Consider the following 27989-nt stretch of genomic DNA (forward strand, 5'->3'; position numbering starts at 1 on the left):
TTGCTTTGTACTAGTTTTTGTTTGTCTTATCAATAAAATACTATATTGCTCTTTTATCAAAAAAATAATAAGTTCTCTTTGTAAATATTAAAATAAATAAAAAATCATTGAATTGAAAACTTTAACAACCAAACCAAGTTCCAATCCAATTCAATATCTATATTTAATTGGATTTTTAATTAGATTGGATGCTAATTTAAGAAACCAAGGTAATTGGATTAGGTTTCGGTTTTACCGTGTTTATTTTTTATTTTTGGTCGTTCATCATGTTTCTATTTGTTTTAAAATTTTAAGCTAAGTTACAATAATGCCGTAGATACTTGATCATAACTATCCAACTCTAATTTTTTTTACCTCTTTTCTTTCTCTAGCGTCCACTATTCTGTTACTATTTGCTTCAAATTGCTGTTCTTTATTATTATATAGGTTGCAAGAATTTTATGTTGATTTCAAAGAAGAGGTATGAATCCGTAAATATTGTTTGGTTTTTTTATATATGGTACATTTTTTTGTCATTCACGGATCCAATCCAATCCTATTCAATTCAATTATAAATTAGATCGGATAATGATATGGCAAATCCAATTGCACTTCGATTGTTCAGAAGAGGTTGAATTGAAACTGAGCCTGCGCAACTGTAAGTCCCATTTTCGATGGTTTGTATTTCTCATGGACCAATCTGTATGGAACCTCGTGATCAAATATGGATCCATCCGTAGCCCAATATATGAAATCATTGGTACAATACAACATCATTAAGGCCCAACGGCTCAAATCCAGTTCAGAGCCCTGAATCTCATTGTTTGCTTGGAGCAAAATTAACCCCGCCGAATCCACATAAACCGGACTGTCAGAGAACTCTCAGGGAAAAACCCGCCAAAATCCCGACTTCAAAGTCCAAATTCAACCCGTGATTGCGATCTCCAAACGCATATGAAGGCGCTTCGTCTTCTAACCCAGTTTAGGAAGCCAAGTCCCTCGCTATTGTTCTCGCAAAGGCGCGCCCTTTTCTCTTCGTCTTCAGCCGCTAACCCTAGGGTTTCAAATTCCTTTTCCGACGAGGACCGAGAAGGCAGCGGCGTTTATCGGCGAGCACTCAAGTTCCAGCGTCCAACGACAATCACATGGCGTCGTCGGGAAGAGAATCTGGACAACTTTGGTAGCTTTATCGGCACTGTATGGCATCCCAGGCAAGAGAATCTGGGAAACTCTGGTAGCTTTATCGGCACTGTATGGCATCCTTGGCAAGAGAATCTGGGAAACTCTGATAGCTTTATCGGCACTGTATGGCATCCTTGGCAAGAGAATCTGGGAAACTCTGCTAGCTTTATCGGCACTGTGACTCGCCCCCTTTGGGTCGTAAACAACAACGACCGTGGTCCGTTTGGCGTTCACACTGTTCTTCGCGTCAAAAACTCCCCTCAATCTGACAGCCCTTTTTGGTCAGTTTATGAATTTAATTTTTATTTATGATTGGATTATTATGAAAAGGCTCTCTTTTGTTGTGTGGAAGTATAATTTACAAGGCATGGTTTTGATGTTTTTTTTTTTTGTGGGATGAAATTGGGTTTTATGTGATTATTGTTAAATGATTGAATTAGTTTAGTATAAGGCAAGCAGACAATGAAACTGGGTGACCCATTTACCATTTGTGTGCAAGACTGGTTAGTATTTTCTGTCAACTAGTCAAATGCCAATTTAAAATCCCTGTTTTATGGATGAATTATGAATGGTTTCGTCTTTGTTATTGTTAAGTTAACTTATGACCATTGCTTCTATGTAGGATTAAGTTCTATTGGAAAAACAGAGGAATTGGTCCCCAGATTATAATTTATGAATTTGATTACAAAATGTGTCTATGATTTGTTCATCAGTTCTGTTCATGTCATTTTCCTTATATACTTGCTTTTCTATTGATAGAGAGTTTTGGAAATGTAGTGAACTCATGTAGAATTTGTGAACAGGATACCACTGAAGATGTGGGGCGAGATGGCAGAATTGTCTTTCAAACATTTGAAACCGAATGATTTTATTTATGTCTCAGGTTGTTTAGGTTCTTACACAAGGGTGGGTCAGAATGGGAATTCCATACTGCATCACGAGGTTAGCATGTTTAATACTTTTCAGAACTTTGCGTCGAGTATCTTTAGAAATTTTTGGTTCCTGTTTCATGCACTTAATATACCTTAGAGTTGTTTATTTTATTATTTAGTTGGTTTTCCTTTTTTTGGCATGGACATCGGTTGTTTGTTTTACAAATATTTGTGCATGTTCATTGAATTTTTTTCGTAGTTAGTAGTGCAGGAGTTGAATTATGTAGCACAACATGGACAAGGATCAAGCTCCAAAACTTATGAGGAACCACAATCTGATGGAGGTACTGCCATACTTATATTACAATGTCTTTCACTTGTTTGTTTTTGTGTTTTTGTTTTTGTTTTATTTCTGAATGAGAAGATGTTTTATCCCCTTGACTAAATCTAGGTGGAGCTGTTTCAGAGAAGTATAAGGATCGCCTTCACTTATGGCAAGTGTTTTTTGCCAATCCGTATGAATGGTGGGATAACAGGGAAGACAAGTTGAATCCAAGGCAACCAGATTTTAAGCACAAGGATACTGGTGAAGCTCTCTGGCTGTCGTCAGGTGATCCTCCATGGATTAAAAGACAACTTGAATTGCTTGACACGAGAATGGCAGAACAGGGGCACGGCCAAAAACGTTTCCGTGTCTCCAAGTGGGAGTATGATGAGTAGGTGCAGGCTACAAAAGGAAAAGATTGTGGTATTGGAGCCTTGCTCCCGGAGTGTATATGTTGCTGCCATGTACTGGAAAAAGAAAAAAATGGAATTGGTCATAAACCAGGAGAGAGGTTAAGCATGATATACGAGCAATTAAAGTACATCAAATACTTGATGGGGGAAAAAAAAAAGAAGAGTAAGAAAGTGAAGAAGAAAGATAGCGCACAAGTGGGTTTGTTGATTGACATGGATCGCTACCGTATGAGGTCCATCAGTCAAGGGTATAGACAATTGTAAACGATTGTGTTCTGTAAAGGTCTTGACAAAAACATATTTGCATACAAAAATTCGGAATGTATAGAAGTCCTTGTAATTCTTTTATTTTCAAAAGCTTATGGTATTAGAACGAGCATATATTTAAGGATTGGGTAGAAAATTAGAGTATATGACTAGAAACAAGATAAATTTGACCATCATATATTGGTGAATTTATCTCATCTGTTTCATGATGTTGAAGATGAGAGATCAGATCAATGATGCTTGTTTCTTGCACCCTGTAGACTCTAGTGGTGATTCTCCTCTATTGACCAACAAAATGACCATCCTGTCCTTCTCGTCAACTTGAAACCTTTTTTTTTTTTTTTGGGGTATGGAACAGAGTCCTTTTTAGAGTCTGGATTAAACAAACACACCCAAAAAAAAAAAAAAAAATTAGATGTTACTCTCTGAATCAGTCACTAATTAAGAAAACTTAAGGATGAGTATCAATCAGAGGATGGTAAGCCTCAAATCATCAGATTTTATTTTATTTTATTTTTTGTTACAAGGTAGGCCGAAGCCAGAAAAGAAAAAAAACTTAACAAGGCACAGCCCTACTTTGGGCTCTTCCTATTTCATCATCCAGCAGAAAGCCTGAGAGGGAGATAGGAGCAGATTCGTAGAAATGAAGCCCCAAGGGTAACTCATACCCCAAGTTAGCAAGATGATCAGCTGCTCTGTTTTGCTTCCTGTAGATATGAGAGAGATTGCATCTCTAATTACGTTTAAGTAACAACTTGCAGTCTTCAATCAAACAAAAGAGAGGATGTGAATGGTTACAAGCCTTAACAATCAGAGAGACAACAGACAAGGAATCACATTCAATATCAAGGGACCTAATGCCCTTGTCCCAAGCCATATGCAAACCTCTAAAGAGACTCCATAGCTCAGCCTCATAAATATTTCCAATCCCAATATTGGCAGAGAACCCACAGATCCATGCTCCATTAGAGTCTCTTAGCAAACCAACAGCACAAATCTTCCAAGAATCAGTTTTACAGCTACCATCCACATTCAATTTGAAGTTGCCAAGGGTAGGAAGACTCCAATGGACTTGGATGACCTCTCTAGTAGGCTTAGCATTGACCACATTATTGGCATCAAGCCATTCACTAGAAAATTGCAGAATAGTGTGATGGGGGTTGGTAGGAGGCTCATAGCCAGGGTTAAAGATAGAGTTACATCTCCATTTCCAACAATGCCAAATAGAGAATGTAAAAACAAATGTCCAAGGAAGGTTGCCAGAGAGCATAATCTTGCTCTTCAGGTTGATTCTTAGCCAATCAGTAAAGCCTAAGGAGAAAGAGTGAAGAACATCAAAGAGAACCTTTATGAAATTCCATACGTCAGAGCAAAACTACATCCTCTAAAAACATGATCCATAGTCTCAGGAAGAGAAAGGCATTTGTGGCAGTTAGGACTAGTTGTCATCAATCTCTTCTCCCTTTGAACATTAGTAAGGATTTTGCCATGCCCAATTAGCCAAACAAAGGTTTTTAACTTTGGGGCAAGCATAACTTCCAGATAAAGTCCCAAGGCCAAGGCACAATATCTGCATCATCAAAGAAGGAAAGGTAAGCAGATTTAACAGAAAAAGAGCCATCATTTGATAAACCCCATATGCATTTATCATTTCTTTGGGACTCAAATCCAGTATGGATAGCACAAATCCTTTGCACAATTTATGTAGGTAAGACCTGCTCAAGAGCATCAAGATTCCATCCATGGTCAGACATAAAATCTCCCACTGTCCATAACAACATGTCTTCAATACTTTTAATGGCTTAGTCAAATCTAGTTCAATACAGATTCGAGCATATTTGCCACGGGCTTGAGCAACTGTGTAAGTATCAATGCGATAAGTCACACCAATAAGGTCCCCAATACTTTTAATTGCCTCAGGATTAAACCATTCAACATGTAAACCCGTAATGCGCATCCACACAGCCATACGAGTGATAGTAGCTTCATTAGGATCAAATCCTGGTTTCCATCTCTGCATCACTAAAGATTGCCCAGCAATTACCCATGGTCCCCCAAGAAAAAACGTACCTCATGTCTTCCTCAAGCACAAAGCGTACAACATAGAAGTTGTTTTCCAGGTCAATCAAACTTATTGCACCTTTCAAAAGACTCTATTTTTGTCTTAGACGAGCTAATAAGAAGCTGTATGTATGGGTCATGCCCATTAATTTGATTATAATTGCGTTCCGCTAGGGACGGTAGAGTCGTTCCTTCACCTTGGTGCAAAAGCGAATGCAAGGACCACGAGTACCCTCTGAGACTTCAAAATCATCATCCTCTATTGTGAGTTTATCTTCCTCCATACCCACCAGATCCTCCTTATGCACTCCGATCCCACCTGGGCTCATGAGCTTTTCACGAAAATTCATTATAGGTTTCGGCGCTACAGTAGGAAAAGGCTCAACCTCCATAGCTCCCGCATCAGTACCATTAGGTTCAAGGATACGACTTCTCCTAGCACTAGCAGTTTCAAAAGACCTCCACTTCCCGAAGGTCGGGAAGCAGAGAAAGTGAAGTCAATTGGTGGCGTCGCCACCGTGAAGCAAGTAATCGGCAGATTTTGGTAAAGGGTGATTTTGGGATGCAGCGCGTGTAGCGCGTTCAATTCTCAATTCTATATTCTGTTCTAGGTTTTTTCAAATCATCAGATTTATTGAAACTCAAAGGAATGGAGCAAGCTCTCAAGCATCTAAAAACTACTCACTGCTGTGTTTTCTGTCTAGAAGCAGCAAGCTCTTCCAAAGTCAATCAAATCGGATTGACCAAAAGATGGAGGTCCTACAAAGAAAGTGCTGGAGCAAACAAGACATATAATTGGCCGTGAAAAGCAATCAACTACCTTCCATTATTGCATCATTCAAAAAGTAATTAAAGTGGTATTCATTGACTTTGAAGTCTTTGATTAGGCTCAGTGCATGCATTGTAGACATAATAAATTAATAAACAGAGTCAAATTTATTTTTTTTAAATTCCATTCTTTTTTAAATAATTAATTGACTAATTAGTAGCATTTCCCATGTCATGTCATAATTTCGAACAAGATAAAGAAAAACTTAGGAAGCTCGAACTGGGAAGCTGCCTCGCATTTGCCAAACTCACCCGCCACACGGCCAGACTCGTAGCAACTAGTAATGGCAGTGACAGATTTCTTCGCCGGAGAGATTGTGACGGAGCTTCTGAAGACCCTCTTAGCCATCTCCAGAAAGTCATGTATCAGCAAAGGAACTGCAGAGAGCCTCATAACCTCCATCAATGACCTCCTCCCCATAATTCACGAGATCAAATACTCTGGCGTGGAGCTACCAGCCGTACGCCAGTTCCAGCTCGATCGCTTCTCCGAAGTTCTGAAACAGGGCCTCGAGCTGGCCAACAAGGTCCTCGCCTCCCCACGCTGGAACGTCTACAAGAACCTCCTCTTGGCCAAGAAGATGGAGAAGCTTGAGAAGACGGTGTCCAGATTCATGCAGGGCCCATTGCAGGCCCATATATTGGCTGACGTGCACCATATGAGGTCTGAAACTGCTCAGCGGTTCGACCGGTTTGAAGGGAACCAGCGGCTGGAGCAGCGGCTTGGGGCTTTAAAGATTGGAACTTGTAGTAGTGGCGGCGGCGGCGGTGGGTGGATGGAAGAGGCTGTGAGGAGGGTGGAGGAGGAGGGGAAGATGAAGTGGGAGATCAGCAATTCATTGGTTTTGGGATTGGGTTTGGGGATGAAGAAGGTGAAGGAGATGATTTTTGGGAGAGAGGATTTGAGGGTTGTTGGGATTTGTGGGATTGGAGGCTCTGGAAAAACCACTCTTGCTAGAGAGCTTTGCAAGGATGATCAAGTTAGATGTGAGTAATTAAAGCTTCCAACTTTTTCTTCTTTTGCTTCTTTTTCAGTATATTCTTTAATGGGTTCTCTAGAATTTGAGTTTTCTTTAATGGGTTCTTTAGAATTTCTAATCGAACACTGACTCTGTTTTTGGTTTATCACCATTTGCGTGCCATGCAGCGTACTTCCAGGAAAGAATTTTGTTCCTGACAGTGTCACAGTCTCCAAATGTGGAGCAACTGAAAGCGAAGATTGTGGGATTTATTATGGGGAACCAAATTTTGAGTCCTACTTCTGTGCTTCCTCAATGGAATCTGCAATATGAGTGGCTTAACGTAACAAAAACTCTGGTGGTTTTGGATGATGTGTGGTCACTCGCAGAGCTTGAGCCACTGCTCTTTAAAATTCCCGGTTGCAAGATACTTGTAGTCTCACGTTTCAAATTCCCAAAAGTTATAGATGCCACTTATGACGTGGAGTTGTTAAAGGAAGATGAAGCCCTCTCTCTGTTTTGCCACTCTGCTTTTGGCCAAAAGTCAGTTCCTCCTGCTGCTGATAAAAATTTGGTGAAGCAGGTACGCTCTTACAATTACTCTCCATTTTCCACCAATTAAAGTGGGTTCTCTACGTTGCCTTTTTTCTCTTCTCTAAACTGTTAGCTGATTATTTGCTTCAACTTTAGATTGTTGAACGAGTGTAAGCGACTTCCTCTGGCTCTTAAAGTGATTGGAGCTTCATTAAGGGACCAGCCTGAATGGTATTGGGCAAATGCAAGGAGCAGGTTGTCACGAGGAGAAGCTATTTGTGAGTCCCATGAGAACAATCTACTTCAACGGATGGCAATAAGTGTGAATTGCTTACCCCGAAAAGTTAAGGAATGTTTCTTGGACTTGGGTGCCTTTCCAGAAGACAAGAAGATCCCTCTTGATCTGCTTACCAACATGTGGGTTGAAACACACGGTATTAATGAAGAAGGAGCGTTGGCTATTCTTGCCGAGCTTTCAGATAAGAATCTCCTTACCCTGGTGAAAGATGCAAGGTATTAATGTTGCCAATACATTCTGTTTAATGTTTAATGAATCTGAGTTTTTAACGCTTTGTTTGTGTTAATGTTGTAGAGATGGAGATATATATAGCAGTTTCTATGACATCTCTGTTACACAGCATGATGTGCTGAGGGACCTTGCTCTTCATTTGAGCGATGATGACTGCGTAAATAATCGCAGTCGATTACTTATGGCAAGAAGAGAGGAAGAACTTCCAAGAGAATGGGACAGGTATTCAGATCAGCCATTTAATGCCAGGATGGTATCAATTCATACAGGTATTACCATGCCCTGAATGATCCTATTTGATTAAATTTAAGGTTGTTTATTACAAGTCTTTCGACACAAGCTAAAACAATTTATCACTCTACAATATAGGTGAAATGAAAGAGATGGACTGGTTCCAGATGGAGTTCCCTAAATGTGAAGTGCTCATTTTGAATTTTGCCTCCAACGAGTACCTTTTACCTCCCTTCATCGCCGACATGCCAAAGCTGAGGGCATTGATAATAATGAATTACAGTACATCAAATGCAACCCTCCATGGGTTTTCAGTGTTGTCAATTCTGCCTAAGTTGAGAACCCTCTGGCTTGAAAAAGTTTCGGTCCCTCAATTATCCCCCACCCCCCTGAAAATTTTGAGGAAATTTTCAATAATCCTATGCAAGATTAGTAACAGCCTTGATCAATCAGCCTTTCCTCGGCTAATGGAACTCACAATCGATCATTGTGACGATTTATTCACGCTGCCTTCATGCATTTGTGAAATGCATTTGCTCAAGTACCTGAGCATAACCAACTGCCACAGACTAGACCAACTGCCAACTGATCTGGATAAGCTGAAATCTCTGCAAATCCTAAGGTTATATGCATGTCCGGCACTGCAGACGCTTCCTGCTGGCATTTGTGAGCTACTTTTTTTGAAATACCTAGACATTTCTCAATGTGTTAATTTGAGGTGCCTTCCCATAGGCATTGGTAAGTTAGCAAATTTGGAAAAGATTGACATGAGGGAGTGTTCACAAATCAGTTACCTACCAAAATCTGCTACAACATTACATTCTCTGCGTCGTGTAGTATGCGATGAAGAGATGTCTGGGCTGTGGAGAGATGCAGAGAAGGCATTGCCGGACCTTCTTGTTCAGGTAGCAGAGAGACATTTCGATCTGGACTGGCTTGACGAGTGAACAAGTTGTACCAATATTTGGCTGTATCTTTGTATTATTACTTTATGTAAATTGTAAATAACTTGTCCACCATGTAAAGTAGAAACTTGGTTTCTGTCATCTTTCAAGACTTCATAAGTCGTTCGAGTGCTGTCAATTTCTTCCGTCAGCATCCTTACGATAGGCGGCTAGGGAGCAACAGAGTGACTTTGTTTTTTTTTGGTAAAAACAGAGTGACTTAACTCACAAGCAACTTAGCATGAAGCGAAAAGTTAGGACAAGAAATTTGGAATATTGAATAATAGTTCACGTTTCTTTGACATCCAGTTGTTTATGGTCTTGGTTGTGGTTGATATTTTCACGCATGTTTTTTCTTTTTTTTACCGGAGCTTACATGGCTCTTTGAGTTAGTCTACCCTCATCCCACCTATCCCATAACATCATTTTAGCTCATCAAAATGATAATAAATGATAAATCCATCAGGCCATGGAGATAACTTAAATTGAGTCAATTTAGTGACAGTATAAAAATTGTAGATTTTTGGATTATTGTTGTTTTTTTGTTTCTTCTTTTTATGATTTGGGGTTTTAGATTAGCAGCCGACGCAACGCGTATTGAGAAGAAAGAGAGAAAACGTGTGGGAGCCATGACAGATGGAACCCACGCTTCTTTAGTCAATTCCAAGCTTGGTTTTCAGTGAATGGTAGTTGCTGAAGCTTTGGAGCATTCACATTCTTGGTCTTCGACGACTACATTATAGATTATACAATATATTGATGATATAAAATCTGGCCAGGTAACATTTCCTTCATAGTTTTGTTGTTTTTGTTACAAACAAAAGTTAGTGGTACACGATATTAATTTAAGATCACTGGTGATTAAGATTGGCACTGATGGATTTAATCATTATCTCACCACTGCTTTCATCAGATCATGGAGAATTGAAAATGGAGCAAAGGGACAATGTGCTTTTTGTTTGGTTTCTGTTTTCTTGCCCTATGGGCTTGTTCCCTTTCGGTTATTTCAATTACCCAGAAAATAACAGAAAAAAAAAATCAAGGGGCAAGTGGGATTTATGGTTATATATATAATTAATAACAAGCCTCAATGTCATGCACATAAACACAACAAATATGCTCATAGTATATACACATGTTGTGTACTACATTCACAGATATCTGGAGGGAATGTACTCGCGTATCCTAACAGGTAGACTGTAAAATTCCTCATTTCTAGAATCTCCCTTCCTGCTTTGGAAGGGTCTCCACCATGCAAGCCCTCTGTCATCAGCTGAGTACTTGGCGTCAAGTGTGTTATCGAGCAGCGTCCCGACAATTATTGCCACTGTCGGGCTCGATGAAAAGATCGTGTTCACTATGTCATCAAACTGCATTCATCAAAATGATGTAGTATTTCAGATAAACAAAACCATCATCATCATCATCAGAGAGAGAGAGTTTCAGCCTATTGTCTATGTAACTTACCCATATTCCATCTGTTCTAACTGGTCCGACACCGTTTGGAGTCGTGTTACTGATAAAGTATTGAGGTATTGATATCCCAAGAAACAGGGAAAGACCCAAAACATAGATGTTTCTCAAGGAATTATTATTTGCAAACTGTATGAACGTGATCCCAACAGCAGCTGCAGATAGAGGAAACAAAGGTAAAAATTTTCATGATAAATGAACATTTAAAAAAATGGTAACAGAATCACTCACCAACAATCCCAAATAACACGCAGTATATGGCAGCAAATATCGGCAAAGGAATAGATGCAAAGAAAGCACCAAACTTCCCTGAAAGGCACAAATTAACATTATCAAACACAATGACGTAAACACAGGGAATGTCTTTAGTACACTTCAAAATGGTAGGACAGAACAAACCAAATATAGAGAAGAAGAACATGAAAGCAGTTGAAATCTGCACCACTCTCCTGCTCCCTATGTGTGTCAATCCAAGGAGGCCAACATTTTCACTGCAACATCATTTAGAGCCACATGTAAATTCCTAATGTTCATTAGAAACGGATATGTCAAAGTAAAAAGGGTTTGCTTTCTTACACAGATGCAGTTGTACCAACAGCAGCACCAAAAATTCCTTCAAGCAGCATTCCAACACCCTGCATTTGAACATATAGAAATAGAACCACATATTATCTAACTGTTCAGCAATATAGGGTTTCTTTTTGGTCTGATAGGGTTTCTTTTCAGTTCTATTAAAGCATTTACAGATACATCGTACGGGTGAGGGGAGGGAGGAAGGAGCAGCATGAGTATTTGCAATACCTGTAGGCCAATACTGTGGCTTATTACACTTGCTGGAGGGGGCGTAGCACCTGCAAGCCGTGCTGCTGCAAAATATGTTCCAGTTGACTGCAACAGAATATTATTTAACCCATAAAAAAATGTGCATAGTAGTATAGTACTATATCTAAGTGCATAAAAAGGTGAAGCAGGTCAAAAGAGCCTTGGGCAGTATAAATGCCAAAAATGTTTGAGATGTTTAAATAAATTGGGTCTATAGAATAGATACTAACTTCTGCAGATGTAACAAGTGCTGCTCCCATCATGCCAAAGACATGGCTAGCTCTGAATATGGGTTTACCCCATTGAAATGGGTATGGGATTCTAACCCTTCATTTGAAACAACAATATCAACAATATATCAGGAAACGGAAAATTCTTTTGAAGAGAATTTATTAACTCTGTTACACAAGTAGAGAGCCCTGATATCTGTACATACCAAGGAGCAGATGATATAAGGAAAGTGCGATCTGTACGGCAACTTTGTTTAGTCTGCTCTTTAGCATTGTTATAAGCACCAGACTCAGTGAGGATAGCAGCAAATGCCCAGATAAGCCCAATGCAGAGAAGCAAAGCAAACCTCTCAAGTATGTTATGGGCTCTAGGAAAAACACGCTTCAGATACTGCCAAAACAACAGTCTCGTTAAACTTATGAAGGATATAGACTAAGAACAAAAAGTGGCAGATTGGATAAAATTAATTACCTGTTGGGATATGACCAGCAGAATCAGCATAGGCAGGCCAATCTCCACACAGTTACCAAGCTGTGTAGAACATCAGAGAGTGAGATAATGGTTTTGATATTATTCTTATGAATGTCATGAAAGCAATGAAGTGTTTTATCGAAGACATTACAAGTGGAAAGCCCCTTGCAAAAAGACCAAGACCAACCACACAAACCACTGGCACGATAACAATGGGACTAAAGAATCTGGTAGAGGAGAAAAATAAAAGCCACAATAGTTAGAAAATAAGGATAATGAAGACCTGATAGAACTTCAAGTGTAGGCTTCTAGCCATCACTCTCAAGATAATGATTACGAACCTTGTAAAGTTCCCCCATGCCTTACTAAATCCAATGAAGATGTTGACGAAGGAAGAAACAATAAGTGACCCTTGAATCGTTCTCATTGTGACCTCAAACCTCTGCAATCATACACGTTGATCATTCAGATATTCTGTCTCAAAGTTTTAAAGTCAAATTGCTCCGAAACCACGGATGCCGATACAAAAGTGTGATTTATCCTCTTTGAATAACATGTTTTGAGCTTTGCATACCTCATGTTCACTTCTGAAAGTCCGATCAGAATAATCATTGATGATTGACAGCACTGGCAGGGTAAAAGCAAATGAAGCAGTCATCACTGTTGGAAGCCTTGTCCCGAGGATTGTTTGAAGCAATGTGTTTATTGCTGCCATAAACAGCATCGTCTGAATCACGCGGGCTTTATCACCCTGTTCAAAGGGAGAATAAAGTCAGAACACTAAGATCAAAGCTAAGTGTGAGATCACTAATATATTATAATCTTTATGACATACAGGACATAACTTACATGATCCCCACCCATACGAGGCACAAAAGTACTTGCAATTATAACTATGGATCCAAGCATAACGATATAGTGCTGAAAAGCCAGTAGGAATGTTTCCGCTGCAAAAGGCAAACATCTAGTTATGGCAGTTGATCCGAAAACATATCATAGGAATAACAGGGGAAATTTGCTGTTCAACTTCTTAAAATATTTTTAAAGTAACATCGTATTCTATTCTGCTAAGCAGGATAACTTGAAATTGGTAATGAAACATCCGTTGCACTTATAGATTCGAACACAACAGAATAGATGAGAGAATCGGAACCAAATATGGTAAAAGCGATCTGCTGCAAATTAGGAAAGAATTAAACCCACAAGAAATGACATAAACAATTCTTTAAAATCCACAACTCGAACACACTGATTAAGACATGCAACTACTAAACTAAAAGAGTAATACCAATACCAAAAGCATGCACTTTTAATTTTAAACCCAACCATTAAAAAAGAAGCTAACTTTCACCAATAACCAGCTTTTTCCTGCAGGATTTCAAAGAATATAGAATACAGCAATCTAAGTGGGAAGAAAATTTGTCAAAAACCCAGAAAGAAGACACAAGAGAGAGAGAGAGAGAGAGAGAGACTAACGCCAAGAGGGGTTGGAGTGGATGCAAAACTGAAGCTGATGGAGTTGCTCAGTTGGAGTCCAAATGGGACCCCTTGCCGCCCCAAGAGGCATCTGAGATCGCGGCGGAGCCACCAGTACTGGCGGAGGCTGCTGCTGGTGGTGGTGGCCTGTTTCCCCCATCTTTTGATTTGCTTTTGTTCACTCTTTCACTTCCTTTCTTCTTTCTTTTGAATTTCTGAAGCGTCAGCTTCTTCTTCTTCTTCTTGGTTTAACAACTAGTACTTGCTGTAAATCACCGACACGACCAAATGAAGAAAAGGAAAAAACTAAAAGGAAATGAGATTGGAAGAGGGTCTTTTCTTTTGCTGCTTAAAGAAAGAGAAAGTCTTTGTATTGGTATCTTCCAAGCAAGAAAAATAAAAAATAAATAGAAAGCTCCTTTTGAATTAAATTCTTAAGAAAGTACAAAGAACCCAGAACGAAAATCAGAACTCATGGGAAGAGAGAGAGAGAGAGAGAGAGAGGGTGAGTGCTCTGAACTCATAGGAAGAGATTACGTTATGATTGTCGTGTACTGAGGAGCATAACCATTAACTGTTTTAGGGGATGGGCAGAACAGAACGCGTGCATCTTTAACTCTCTTCGAGGAACTTCCAGTTACTTATTACGAGAGTTACAACCTTTCACTTTCCCAGATTAACATTTCATTTTCTCGTATTAACGATTATGCCATTCCGTTTGTTTTCTTTTTCAGCTGGGGCCAGGGGATGATTCTTCCAGGAACAAAAAGCCAATTCCTTCATTTCGTTTTCCTCCTTTTTTGGTTTCTCCTTTTGGTTCTGTGGTGTAGCTTTCCGGACATACTTATCTTATGAAAGATTGAAGACTTCGACCACCTAGATAATTGTCTTCATTACGTTAACCGTTTAATGAAATTAATATTATTTGTTAGGCAAACACTTTCGGTAGCACAGGGGAGAGTCACCAGCCCACCGCAGCCGATGTCTAATCATATTGTAGGTCCTGCCTTATCCGACTGTCTAATCGTATTTAGAAAATGCAAAATTTCAACAAAATTATGATTATCATGAGTAATTTTCACTTTGCTTAAAATCCTTCCCAAGATTGTGTTCCTTTGGGGTACCATTGTAATATTGGAACAAAATCATGCCCACATGTGACATTGTGCACCATTGCATGGGGTGAGGGTCGTGACATGACAACTAACATTATAAGGATTTAAAATTTCGCGCCAGCCACGTGAAACCCACGCCGTCCGTTGGGACGAGACGAGGTCGGCAGAAACTGAAGGTTGTTTTTTATTTATTTTTAAATTGACAACGTTTTCATGTACTAAATAATCTACATCAGTAATCAACCATACGTGCGATGTGTGTATACATCCAAAATCAAAAATCAAGCAAAAATATAATAATCTATGTGTCTTTTTTAAAATCCTATGAAAGCGACTTTCCTACACTCCTATTTTCAATGTTTCACACTGAACTTTTTTGTTTTTTCTCCTCTCTCGGAAGAAAGGGACAATGATGCAACAGGAGTACATGAGGTTTTGTCGAGCTAAGGGCCTCAAAGAAATACACACCTCGTTTATCCTTAGAAACTTGATTCATAAATTGTGAAAATTTTAAGACAAGACAAACAATGCACCTTAAACTCGGATCAGAAACATGTGCCTAGAAATGAAATTGTCTCAACTAAGATACTGTTTTTGTAATTGCCAGCTTAGGAGGACTGATCCGAGATTGTAAACCATCGCTAAAGCTTTTTTGTCAAACAGAGTATAGCATAAAATAAGTTTTCCAAATCGAGATCCTACAATAGATTAAAGGCATGGCAGCAGAACCAACAACAATCGCCAGCCACATGAGAAACAAGACTACTGCGAGAGTACAGGTAACTTGGTAAACAAACTGCTTTTTCTCGCTGGTCATCAAGGGCGCCTTAACTGTGCTTCCGTCGAGAAGGTGAAAGTCATGCTCTTTTGTTATTGATGCATCAAATTTCTCGTTCCAAACTCCTTTGAAGTATGACGCATTTGCAAAGATGAGCTTGGTTGTGCTGTCAACTGACCCGGGAGGAAGTATCTCCTTGATAAGGCCACTAGTCTCCTTTTCAGCCCATGAATTCACTCCAGTTAGAAAATATTGCTTTCTACCAGCATACTTCTTATATTATTTCATTAAGAAAAACCCACTAACGAACAGTTGCTTTACTAACTAAATGAAAAGGCAATTTCCAAATCAATAAACAATCTGTGATAAGATTGATTGCATAATGCCATAATGGCATTAGCAGCATATTAACATGAAAACACAAGGCTAATTACCAAAAAATTAATTAAACTTTGCTGCTTCTTGTTGCAATGAGAGTTTGAATGAAGCAAGAAGGATAGAGTCCCCAAGACTTGCAGCAAGAAAAGTTAGAAACTTTCATTTCATGGGCTTACATTGGTCTGAAAATGGACTTGGGAGTGAGCGGCCTTGTAAGCAGTGTCCACCACCTGCTTGAAAGAAGGCTTGAGAAGGAGAGGCCGGTTGACCCAAATGCCATTCGCAAATGACAAGCGGGGCCCACCGCTGGGGAACCCATCGGAGAAGATGACGGAGATAATCTCGGCGGCGAAGGAGTTGAGGTGATCGGCGGACTTGGACTTGAGGAAGGAGAGCAGCTTGGACCCAGCGGCGATCAGGCTGACACCACGTGGATGGACAGGGGGGAGTAGACCACGTTCGATTCCTTGCCCTCAGTCTGAAGTAGCTTATTGCTGTTGAGCCCCAAAGCGACGTCGTTCTGGTTGCGGATGCTTTCTCTTATTAGATCATCCATTGTTGCCTTATTTTTCGGATGGGAAGGGAAGACATTTCGATTGTTAGCTGCTTAAAATATACTTATATTTATTTGTCGAATGCACCGCATTAACTGATGACTAATTCTAATTGGGTTTGTGTTGCTTGTGCGCTAAGAGGCAAGGCAAGACAAAGCAAGGTGACCAAAATAAGTCCGACGGAAACTATTCATTGGAGCCAAAAACAACTCTTTTCTTTTTTTGGGGTGTCTTTTTAAAGCTTGGTTTCATTTGATTAATTTAGTAGGAGGTTCTTTCGTTTAGGCATTAATTTTATGATAAATTTCTATCCTTTCTCTCTTGCTTGCTAATATAATAGCATGCTGACTGACGGTGGAGGAAGTGGAGGGGAAGTGATAAGAAAGAAGGAGACGGCCGTGATTAGAAAGCGGGAAAATGCTGGACCATAACCGGAATTACACCAAAATAATTAATAGCAACAATTCAACAAATCATAATCAAGCAGACAAGAAATTTAAAAAAAAAACGTAATCAAGGAGACAAAAAAGGAAAATAAAAGTATCCAAAATAGAAAATCAAGCATTATACTTGGAAATTTGATTCAGATATTGTGAAAATTTTAAGACAAGACAAACAAAGCAAGCACCCCAAACTCGGATCAGAAACATGTGTTTCTAAATGTTTTTGTCTCAACTGAGGTACTATTTTGTAGGACTGATAGCACTAAACCAAAATTGTGGAAACCATCACTCAGTTTCAGCTAAAGCTTTGTCAAACAGAGTACATCATAAAATAGGTATTTGGAATCAAGATTCTACAATAGATTGAAGCCATGGCAGCAGAACCAACAACAATCGCCAGCCACATGGGAAACAAGGTTACTACTGAGAGTACGGGTAATTAGGTAATAACAAAATACTGCACATGAACATACATTTTTTTAATACTAAAGTCTGGTGTTGATGTACCTACACATTTCCTCTTAATACAGGAGATGTTATAATAACAATCAGTCTGCAAGGGGATTTAGAACATGACCGATGAACAAGACCGTTCCAGTCAATTCTTCTCGGATCAGGAAGAGGAATGGATGATCAGCCACAAAGTCGATGGTTATGGGCAGACTCCTCGAGTTTATGACAGCAGCAGAAGCAGCTGCAGCTTCTGTTCCTTCCTCATTCACTTCAATGAAGGACTTGTGGAATATGCTGGAAACATATAGGGTCTGACCCACAGGAGAGTCCACCATCTCTGTCAAACCTCCACCACTGAAAGGCAACACCACTCCTAGACCCTTCAGAACATTGGAAGCTTCAAACCCGAAAGAGATCTTAAACTTTGGGAGTTTGAAGTCACCCACTTCAACTTGTTGCTTGGGAAGATGGCGATCCAAAAACCCGGACTCAGAACCGAGTTTCTCAACCAAAGATGGCAGCCCATCTTTTGCATCTGGAAGAAAGACGTGCATGGAGAAATGCCGCTTGTCTTCACCTTGTTTGTAAGGAAGTCCTAAGACTGTGAAACCATCGTAGGAACTTACTAACTGCTTCTTGTTGCTGGTCATGAAGGGTGCCTTAACTGTGCTCCCGTCAAGAAGGTGGAAGTCATGCTCTTTTGTTGTTGATGCATCAAACTTCTCGTTCCAAGCTCCTTTGAAGTATAATGCATTCGCAAAGATGAGCCTGGTTGAGCTGTCAACTGACCCGGGAGGAAGTATCTCCTTGATAAGACCACTAGTCTCCTTTTCAGCCCATGAATTCGCTCCAGAGGTCACTTCAGCAGCCTTGGGCACCAAGAACAATAATTTATGAAATATTGCTATCAGCATACTTATTGTTTCAGTAATAAAAACCCACTGAAAAACAATCATTCTACTAACTAAATGAGAAAGGCAGAAAAAAAGGGCAGTTGAACTCATTATGGAGTGCTTTTACCCCTTAGGAATTTTATCATTCTATCATACTTTACACACACACACACATATACAAAGTGCAATTAATGGATTGTTTTCTGCAAGCAACTAACTAGCAGGATCGTGTTGCTTGCCAGTCCCGCCAATCAAAACCGACCCATTCTAGAATGTCAATCATTTACCTCAACGATCAATCACATATTATAATTATAAAACGAAAAGAGGAACATTATAGACCAGCAATTGTGCGATCCCAAGGGTCTTTTGACTAATCATATTACCAGCACGAATCGAATACTAATTAGCAAACAGTCTGTGATAAGATTTCATAAGGGCAAAGGCTATGCAAAAGCAAAACCACACTAATTAAGAAATTGGTGATTAGATTTCATAATGGAATTTGCTTATTAGCATGAACACAGACAGGCTAAGTAGCAAAAAATTAGTTAAAGTTTGCTGCAATTGGAGATTAAATGAAACAAGTAGGACAGAGCATCAGCAGCAGCAAAAAAAAGTTGGAGACTTCCATTTTATTGTAAGCCAGTGACCAAAACCCACGACGGGTATAGGGGCAAGGGAGCTTACATTGGTCTGAAAATCGACTTGGAAGAGAGCTGCCTTGTAATCAGTATCCACCACCTGCTTGAAAGAAGGCTTGAGAGGGAGAGACCTGTCGACCCAAATGCCATTCGCAAATGACAAGCGGGGCCCACCGCTGGGGGACCCGTCGGAGAAGATGACGGAGACGAGCTCGGCGGCGAAGGAGTTGAGGTAATCGGCGGACTTGGCCCTGAGGAAGGAGAGGAGCTGGTCCTGGGTGGGACCCTTCGACCCGGCCGCGATCAGGCTGAGCACCACGTGGATGGACAGCGGCGAGTAGACCAGGTTCGATTCCTTGCCCTCAGTCTGAAGTAGCTTCTTGGTCAGTCCCAAAGCTACGTCGTTCTGGTTGCGGATGCTTTCTCTTAGATCCATTGTTGCTGTGCGTTTGATCGGATGTTATTGCGATTGTTTCCAGCCTATACGAGACGGAAGGGCTTATTAGCATGTAGAAGTTCAAGCCTCCGTGTCGGTCCCAACAGGGGAGAAGGACAACAAAGGATAACCTGCGGTTGGATGAGGCTCTCTTTTGGACCTGTGGTGCAGATCCCGAATCGGTGTCGGTTGGATGAGGCCCTCATCGGTGTTGGTTGGATGAGGCTCTCTTTTGGACCTGTGGTGCAGATCCCGAATCGTTGTCGGTTGGATGAGGCTCTCTTTTGGGCCTGGTTGCCTAAGATGTACACTAAACTGATAATTCAGTGGGCTTATTACAATTAAACCTTGACCTGTTGACTAATTGGGCTTTTTATTCCTCCATATATGGCGTGCAGCGGAAAGACAAAGTATTTATTGGACCCAAAAGAAATCATCATATATAAAATAAAATTTCAAAGAATTTTGTTTCATTTGAGTCTTTACCTTTTGAGGGGAGTTTATAAGCATATTGAAAGTTCATTGGCAGAATTGAAAGAATGTCCCAAGTTCCATGTGCATATGAAAACCTACTTTCACTTTTTTTTAAGGACTTCACCAATTGAGATAAACAGTAATATACTAAACTCACATACACTATACGCATGATTAGTTCATTGATTTTGGAGGCCTTAGGCAAAAATAAAAATGAGGCCTTTTCGTTTAACACTTACCTCATTTTGATCAAAAATTATAATAAATTGTTTAAAACTTAGGTGGTAAGTATGTTAGTTTTAAGTATATAAAAAAAGGGTGAATTACATTTTTGGTCACTAGGATTATGGTCGAATTTAATTTTGATCAACAAAATTTCAATTTTTCAATTTTCATCGCTATATTTGCAGCTGTTAGCAAATTATGACCAATATTTTAATTCCGTCCATTTTATTAATTAATTTTTTTTTTACGAGCTAAAACCAAGCTCCCGCACCGCATAGATTTGAATCGCGCCTTAGATCTCCTATCCCATAAGGTTACTCTCTCTCTCTCTCTCTCTCTCTCTCTCTCTCTCTATTGCTCTTTCCTCTTCTTTTTTGTCTTTTAGATCCATTTCTTTGAATGGGACAAAGTGATTTTATCCAAAAATTAAGTTTATTTACTGCTTTATCGATCTGAATTTGAATTCTTGTCTTCATTTTCTTTTTAAAGATTGTCTTTTTGTGATTGTGTTTTTGAGTTCTTATTGATTTCGTGGCTGCTTGGATATCTGGGTTGGTCTTACTTATTTTCACAAATTTTGAGTTGTACGTGCATGTTTCACGGGAATTCTGCTCAATTGCGCCAACATTTTGAGTAGTAATGATAAATTCTTTAAGATGGTATTTTAAATGCAGAAGAGAAAAGGGTTTTGGTAGATTTATGTTAGAGATTGAATTGATGTTTGGAAAGAAGATCTCTTTGTGGCATTGTCATAACGGTTGATGCCAATTTAATTGGATTATATTAAAATTTTGATATCAATGAGTAGAGTTTCAACACAAGGCATTTGGAAATACTGCTAATCGAAGTTTTGTTTCAACTTAGGCTAGATTTTGCAGGAGAGAGATCGAGAGAGGAGAAGAGGTGAAGAGAAAGAAAGAGAAATGGAGGAAGACCGTGGTTGGGGTTGGGTGGGGATAGTGGCGGGGTAAGGTGAAGAAGGTTTGGTACAATACAGGGGGTTGGGCTAGAAGATTAGAAATATTAAAAAATTATTAAAATTTATTTATTTATAATTTTTTTTTTTAATTAATGAAACTCACGGAATTAAAACATTATACCTGATTTGCTAACAGCTGTAAATACAGTGAGCAAAATCGAAAAATTGAAATTTCAATGACCAAAATTAAATTCGACTCTAACCACCAAAAATGAAATTACCCCATAAAAAAAGGCCCATTATATGATAGATAAAGAAAAAGACCCAAAAAAAGTTCAAAATAAAGCCCAAAAAGCCTTAATTTCACACATAAAATGCCTTTTTTGCTAGTATACTTATTGGACTATAGGTGGGTAGGAGGCCCTTTTTTTGGTATATCTTCACCCACACACACCATGTGGTTGGGCTTATACTGAATCTTTGGGACTTAAACTCATAATTAGGGGTGGTCATTCAAACCGTGAACTGGAAATCTGAGTGAACCACACTGAACCAAACCGGAAAAAAACCTAGTTGACCAAAAAGTCAACAACCGGTCAAAAACCAAACTAGACCAGTTTAGATTAGTTTTGGATCCAGTTCCATGTCTTCAAAAACTGGATCGAGCCAAACCGAACCAGTCAAATTAAAAAATATATAATTTCAATATATATTTATATTTAATGCTATATTTTTAATTTAACAAACAAACAAAAAAACTAATATTTATCCAATTTCAATTTCAAAATATCTCTATTTTCTAACTTTAATATTTATTTTTATATGAAATTGAATAATTTGTTAATTTTCAAGTAAAAAACATAATATTTCAGTTGAGAATTGTATTAAAAAATAATTTTTTAAAATCCGGTTCAAAATCGAACCGGACCAGAACTGGACAGTTTTTGAAATTTTTTTTATTAAAATCAAACTGGATGAATAGTACCAGATTGGTTCTAATTTGAGGCAAAAACCAATCCAACCCAAATCGTGCCTACCCCTACTCATAATCTTACCTAGAAAAGCAACGACTCCAAACTACTACACTATTGGGTCTTTGCAAAATCTACATTTATTTGTGTGTAAAGTTTACCTTACCTTGAGCCTTCACTTTTATATGTTTAAGAAAGCATGTGCTAATTTCAATTACCAAGCCCAGATCTTATTTACTGTAATCTACTAGCAAAGTTGTAATTAGTTGACTAATTAGTAACCTCTGCCAAAACGTGTCACAATATCAAACAAGATTAAAAGAATAAATAAGTAAATAAAAAAGCTTACTAAGCTCTCAAACAGAGAAGCAACCTCCTCTCAAACTCAAACTTACCAAATTCCCCGGCCACATCCTTTCTCTCTTGCTTGCTAATATAATAGCATGCTGACTGACGGTGGAGGAAGTGGAGTGGAAGTGATAAGAAAGAAGGAGATGGCCGTGATTAGAAAGCGGGAAAATGCTGGACCATAACCCGAATTACATCAAAATAATTAATAGCAATAATTCAACAGATCATAATCAAGCAGACAAGAAATTTGAAAAAATAAACGTAATCAGGCAGACAAGAAAGGAAAATAAAAGTATCCAAAATAGAAAATCAAGCATTACACTTGGAAATTTGATTCAGATATTGTGAAAATTTTAAGACAAGACAAACAAAGCAAGCACCTCAAACTCGGATCAGAAACATGTGTTTCTAAATGTTTTTTACTCAACTAAGGTACTATTTTGTAAATGTCAAACTTAGGACTGATAGTTAGCACTAAACCAAAATTGTGGAAACCATCACTCAGTTTCAGCTAAAGCTTCTTGTCAAACAGAGTACATCATAAAATAAGTACTTGGAATCAAGATTCTACAATAGATTGAAGCCATGGCAGCAGAACCAACCAACAACAATCGCCAGCCACATGGGAAACAAGGCTACTACTCAGAGTACGGGTAATTAGGTAATAACAAAATACAGCACATGTACATACATTTTTTTAATACTAAAGTCTGGTGTTGATGTACCTACACATTTCCTCTTAGTACAGGAGATGTTATAATAACAATCAGTCTGGAAGGGGATTTAGAACATGACCGATGAACATGACTGTTCCAGTCAATTCTTCTCGGATCAGGAAGAGGAATGGATGATCGGCCACAAAGTCGGTGGTTATGGGAAGACCCCTCAATTTTATGACACCAGCAGAAGAAGCTGCAGCTTCCGTTCCTTCCTCATTCACTTCAATGAAGGACTTGTGGAATATGCTGGAAACAAATAGGTTCTGACCCACAGGAGAGTCCACCATCCCTGTCAAACCTCCACCACTGAAAGGCAACACCACTCCTAGACCCTTCAGAACATTGGAAGCTTCAAACCCGAAAGAGATCTTAAACTTCGGGAGTTTGAAGTCACCCACTTCAACTTGTTGCTTGGGAAGATGGCGATCCAAAAACCCGGACTCAGAACCGAGTTTCTCAACCAAAGATGGCAGCCCATCTTTTGCCTCTGGAAGAAAGACGTGCATGGAGAAACGCCGCTTGTCTTCACCTTGTTTGTAAGGAAGTCCTAAGACAGTGAAACCATCGTAGGAACTTACAAACTGCTTCTTCTCGCTGGTCATGAAGGGTGCCTTAACTGTCCTCCCGTCAAGAAGGTGGAAGTCATGCTCTTTTGTTGTTGATGCATCAAACTTCTCGTTCCAAGCTCCTTTGAAGTATAATGCATTCGCAAAGATGAGCCTGGTTGAGCTGTCAACTGACCCGGGAGGAAGTATCTCCTTGATAAGGCCACTAGTCTCCTTTTCAGCCCATGAATTCACTCCAGAGGTCACTTCAGCAGCCTTGGGCACCAAGAACAATAATTTATGAAATATTGCTATCAGCATACTTATTGTTTCAGTAATAAAAACCCACTGAAAAACAATCATTCTACTAACTAAATGAGAAAGGCAGAAAAAAAGGGCAATTGAACTCATTATGGAGTGCTTTTACCCCCTAGGAATTTTATCACTCTATCATACTTTACACACACACACACACATATACAAAGTGCAATTAATGGATTGTTTTCTGCAAGTAACTAACTAGTAGGATCGTGTTGCTTGCCAGTCCCGCCAATCAAAACCGACCCATTCTAGAATGTCAATCATTTACCTCAACGATCAATCACATATTATAATTATAAAACGAAAAGAGGAACATTATAGACCAGCAATTGTGCGATCCCAAGGGTCTTTTGACTAATCATATTACCAGCACGAATCGAATACTAATATGCAAACAGTCTGTGATAAGATTTCATAAGGGCAAAGGCTATGCAAAAGCAAAACCACACTAATTAAGAATTTGGTGATTAGATTTCATAATGGAATTTGCTTATTAGCTTGAACACAGACAGGCTAAGTAGCAAAAAATTAGTTAAAGTTTGCTGCAATTGGAGGTTAAATGAAACAAGTAGGACAGAGCATCAGCAGCAGCAAAAAAAAGTTGGAGACTTCCATTTTATTGTAAGCCAGTGACCAAAACCCACGGCCGGTATAGGGGCAAGGGAGCTTACATTGGTCTGAAAATCGACTTGGAAGAGAGCTGCCTTGTAAGCAGTATCCACCACCTGCTTGAAAGAAGGCTTGAGAGGGAGAGACCTGTCGACCCAAAGGCCATTCGCAAATGACAAGCGGGGCCCACCGCTGGGGGACCCGTCGGAGAAGATGACGGAGACGAGCTCGGCGGCGAAGGAGTTGAGGTAATCGGCGGACTTGGCCCTGAGGAAGGAGAGGAGCTGGTCCTGGGTGGGACCCTTCGACCCGGCCGCGATCAGGCTGAGCACCACGTGGATGGACAGCGGCGAGTAGACCAGGTTCGATTCCTTGCCCTCAGTCTGAAGTAGCTTCTTGGTCAGTCCCAAAGCTACGTCGTTCTGGTTGCGGATGCTTTCTCTTAGATCCATTGTTGCTGTGCGTTTGATCGGATGTTATTGCGATTGTTTCCAGCCTATAAAAGACGGAAGGGCTTATTAGCATGTAGAAGTTCAAGCCTCCGTGTCGGTGCCAACAGGGGAGAAGGACAACAAAGGATAACCTGTGTTGCAGATCCCTCATCGGTGTCGGTTGGATGAGGCTCTCTTTTGGACCTGTGGTGTAGACCCCGAATCGGTGTCGGTTGGATGAGGCTGTCTTTTACTAAACTGATAATTCAGTGGGCTTATTACAATTAAACCTTGACCTGTTGACTAATTGGGCTTTTTATTCCTCCATATATGGCGTGCAGCGGAAAGACAAAGTATTTATTGGACCCAAAAGAAATCATCATATATAAAATAAAATTTCAAAGAATTTTGTTTCATTTGAGTCTTTACCTTTTGAGGGGAGTTTATAAGCATATTGAAAGTTCATTGGCAGAATTGAAAGAATGTCCCAAGTTCCATGTGCATATGAAAACCTACTTTCACTTTTTTTTAAAGACTTCACCAATTGAGATAAGCAGTAATATATTAAACTCACATACACTATACGCATGATCAGTTTATTGATTTTGGAGGCCTTAGGCAAAAATAAAAATGAGGCCTTTTCGTTTAACACTTACCTCATTTTGATCAAAAATTATAATAAAATGTTTAAAACTTAGGTGGTAAGTATGTTAGTTTTAAGTATATAAAAAAAGAGTGAATTACATTTTTGGTCACTAGGATTAGGGTCAAATTTAATTTTGATCAACAAAATTTCAATTTTTCGATTTTCATCGCTATATTTGCAGCTGTTAGCAAATTATGTCCAATATTTTAATTCCGTCCATTTTATTAATTAATTTTTTTTTTACGAGCTAAAACCAAGCTCCCGCACCGCATAGATTTGAATCGCGCCTTAGATCTCCTATCCCAGTTTTTCCCGCTACATTCTCCTAAGGTTACTCTCTCTCTCTCTCTCTCTCTCTCTCTCTCTCTATTGCTCTTTCCTCTTCTTTTTTGTCTTTTAGATCCATTTCTTTGAATGGGACAAAGTGATTTTATCCAAAAATTAAGTTTATTTACTGCTTTATCGATCTGAATTTGAATTCTTGTCTTTATTTTCTTTTTAAAGATTGTCTTTTTGTGATTGTGTTTTTGAGTTCTTATTGATTTCGTGGCTGCTTGGATATCTGGGTTGGTCTTACTTATTTTCACAAATTTTGAGTTGTACATGCATGTTTCACGGGAATTCTGCTCAATTGCGCCAACATTTTGAGTAGTAATGATAAATTCTTTAAGATGGTATTTTAAATGTAGAAGAGAAAAGGGTTTTGGTAGATTTATGTTAGAGTTTGAATTGATGTTTGGAAAGAAGATCTCTTTGTGGCATTGTCATAACGGTTGATGCCAATTTAATTGGATTATATTAAAATTTTGATATCAATGAGTAGAGTTTCAACATAAGGCATTTGGAAATACTGCTAATTGAAGTTTTGTTTCAACTTATGCTAGATTTTGCAGGAGAGAGATCGAGAGAGGAGAAGAGGTGAAGAGAAAGAAAGAGAAATGGAGGAAGACCGTGGTTGGGGTTGGGTGGGGACAGTGGCGGGGAAAGGTGAAGAAGGTTTGGTACAATACAGGGGGCTGGGCTAGGATTAGAAATATTAAAAAATTATTAAAATTTATTTATTTATAATATTTTTTTTTAATTAATGAAACTCACGGAATTAAAACATTATACCTGATTTGCTAACAACTGTAAATACAGTAAGCAAAATCGGAAAATTGAAATTTCAATGACCAAAATTAAATTCGACTCTAACTACCAAAAATGAAATTACCCCATAAAAAAAAAGGCCCATTATATGAAAGATAAAGAAAAAGACCCAAAAAAGTTCAAAATAAAGCCCAAAAAGCCTTAATTTCACACATAAAATGTTTTTTTTTGCTAGTATACTTATTGGACTAGAGGTGGGTAGGAGGCCCCATTTTTATATGCCTTCACCCAGTCCACACACCATGTGGGTTGGGCGTATTATACGAATCTATGACTTAAACTTATAATTAGGGGTGGGCATTCAAACCGGAACTGAAAATCCGAGCCGAACCACATTGTACCAAACCGGAAAAAAACCGAGTTGACCAAAAAGTCAACAACGGGTCAAAAACCAAACTAGACCAGTTTAGATCAGTTTTGGATCTGGTTCCATGTCTTCAAAAACTGGATCGGGCCAAACCGAACCAGTCAAATTAAAAAATATATAATTTCAATATATATTTATATTTAATGCTATATTTTTAATTTAACAAACAAACAAAAAAACTAGTATTTATCCAATTTCAATTTCAAAATATCTCTATTTTCTAACTTTAATATTTATTTTTATATAAAATTAAATAATTTGTTAATTTTCAAGTAAAAAACATAATATTTCAGTTGAGAATTGTATTAAAAAATCATTTTTTAAAATCCGGTTCAAAATCGAACCGGACCAAAACTGGACAGTTTTTGAATTTTTTTTTTATTAAAATCAAACCGGATGAATAGTACCAGATTGGTTCTAATTTGAGGCAAAAACCAATCCAACCCAAATCGTGCCTACCCCTACTCATAATCTTACCTAAAAAAGCAACGGCTCCAAACTACTACACTATTGGGTCTTTGCAGAATCTACATTTATTTTTGTGTAAAGTTTACCTTACCTTGAGCCTTCACTTTTATATGTTTAAGAAAGCATGTGCTAATTTCAATTACCAAGCCCAGATCTTATTGACTGTAATCTACTAGCAAAGTTGTAATTAGTTGACTAATTAGTAACCTCTGCCAAAACGTGTCACAATATCAAACAAGATTAAAAGAATAAATAAGTAAATAAAAAAGCTTACTAAGCTCTCAAACAGAGAAGCAACCTCCTCTCAAACTCAAACTTACCAAATTCCTCGGCCACATGCTTAGAGCGATTAGTAATGGCAGTGATAGACTTCTTCGTCAGTGAGATCGTGACGAAGCTTCTTCGTCAGTGAGATCGTGACGAAGCTTCTTCGTCAGTGAGATCGTGACGAAGCTTCTAAAGACAATGATAGCCATCTCAAGAAAGTCATGGCTCAGTAAGGG

At 38.9% G+C, this 27989-nt stretch overlaps 5 protein-coding genes across 7 annotated transcripts; 2 read left to right on the forward strand and 3 right to left on the reverse strand.

The window, feature by feature from the left end:
- Window positions 1–610: 610 nt before the first annotated feature.
- LOC103320768 (protein OSB1, mitochondrial-like) lies at window positions 611–3128 on the forward strand. 2 transcript variants are annotated; one of them, XM_016791784.2, is made up of 4 exons: window positions 611–1442; window positions 2045–2103; window positions 2297–2377; window positions 2485–3128. In XM_016791784.2, exons 1-4 carry the CDS (start codon window positions 934–936, stop codon window positions 2751–2753), a joined length of 918 nt encoding a protein of 305 aa, XP_016647270.1. In that variant the 5' UTR covers window positions 611–933; the 3' UTR covers window positions 2754–3128. The 2 variants fall into 2 exon arrangements, with proteins under 2 accessions (XP_016647270.1, XP_008220709.1); XM_008222487.3 differs by having other exon boundaries at window positions 618–1442; window positions 1965–2103; window positions 2293–2377.
- Window positions 3129–6103: 2975 nt separating this feature from the next.
- On the forward strand, window positions 6104–9426 carry ADR1-L1 (ADR1-like 1). The gene is made up of 5 exons (XM_089045676.1): window positions 6104–6914; window positions 7075–7469; window positions 7554–7933; window positions 8013–8218; window positions 8319–9426. Exons 1-5 carry the CDS (start codon window positions 6212–6214, stop codon window positions 9125–9127), a joined length of 2493 nt encoding a protein of 830 aa, XP_088901802.1. The 5' UTR covers window positions 6104–6211; the 3' UTR covers window positions 9128–9426.
- Window positions 9427–10162: 736 nt separating this feature from the next.
- Window positions 10163–14273, reverse strand: PDE135 (Xanthine/uracil permease family protein). The gene is made up of 15 exons (XM_008222491.3): window positions 14135–14273; window positions 13598–13862; window positions 12971–13068; window positions 12696–12872; window positions 12463–12563; window positions 12273–12348; window positions 12122–12181; window positions 11856–12040; window positions 11650–11746; window positions 11399–11485; window positions 11174–11232; window positions 10997–11088; window positions 10829–10906; window positions 10592–10752; window positions 10163–10494 (listed from the first exon to the last, which is right to left on the reverse strand). The coding sequence occupies exons 2-15, from the start codon at window positions 13755–13757 to the stop codon at window positions 10276–10278; spliced, it is 1650 nt and encodes a 549-aa protein (XP_008220713.2). The 5' UTR covers window positions 13758–13862; window positions 14135–14273; the 3' UTR covers window positions 10163–10275.
- A 2865-nt stretch (window positions 14274–17138) lies between these two features.
- LOC103320771 (serpin-ZX-like) lies at window positions 17139–19430 on the reverse strand. Its single transcript, XM_008222493.3, has 2 exons — window positions 18902–19430; window positions 17139–18187 (listed from the first exon to the last, which is right to left on the reverse strand). Exons 1-2 carry the CDS (start codon window positions 19289–19291, stop codon window positions 17414–17416), a joined length of 1164 nt encoding a protein of 387 aa, XP_008220715.2. The 5' UTR covers window positions 19292–19430; the 3' UTR covers window positions 17139–17413.
- Window positions 19431–22716: 3286 nt separating this feature from the next.
- On the reverse strand, window positions 22717–25146 carry LOC103320772 (serpin-ZX). Of its 2 annotated transcripts, XM_089044800.1 has the most exons (3): window positions 25009–25146; window positions 24488–24921; window positions 22717–23771 (listed from the first exon to the last, which is right to left on the reverse strand). In XM_089044800.1, the coding sequence occupies exons 2-3, from the start codon at window positions 24875–24877 to the stop codon at window positions 22998–23000; spliced, it is 1164 nt and encodes a 387-aa protein (XP_088900926.1). In that variant the 5' UTR covers window positions 24878–24921; window positions 25009–25146; the 3' UTR covers window positions 22717–22997. The 2 variants fall into 2 exon arrangements, with proteins under 2 accessions (XP_088900926.1, XP_008220716.2); XM_008222494.2 differs by having other exon boundaries at window positions 24488–25047.
- Window positions 25147–27989: the final 2843 nt, after the last annotated feature.

Source organism: Prunus mume, linkage group LG2, assembly GCF_029339155.1.
Source record: "Prunus mume cultivar Tortuosa linkage group LG2, ASM2933915v1, whole genome shotgun sequence".
Lineage (NCBI taxonomy): Eukaryota > Viridiplantae > Streptophyta > Magnoliopsida > Rosales > Rosaceae > Prunus > Prunus mume.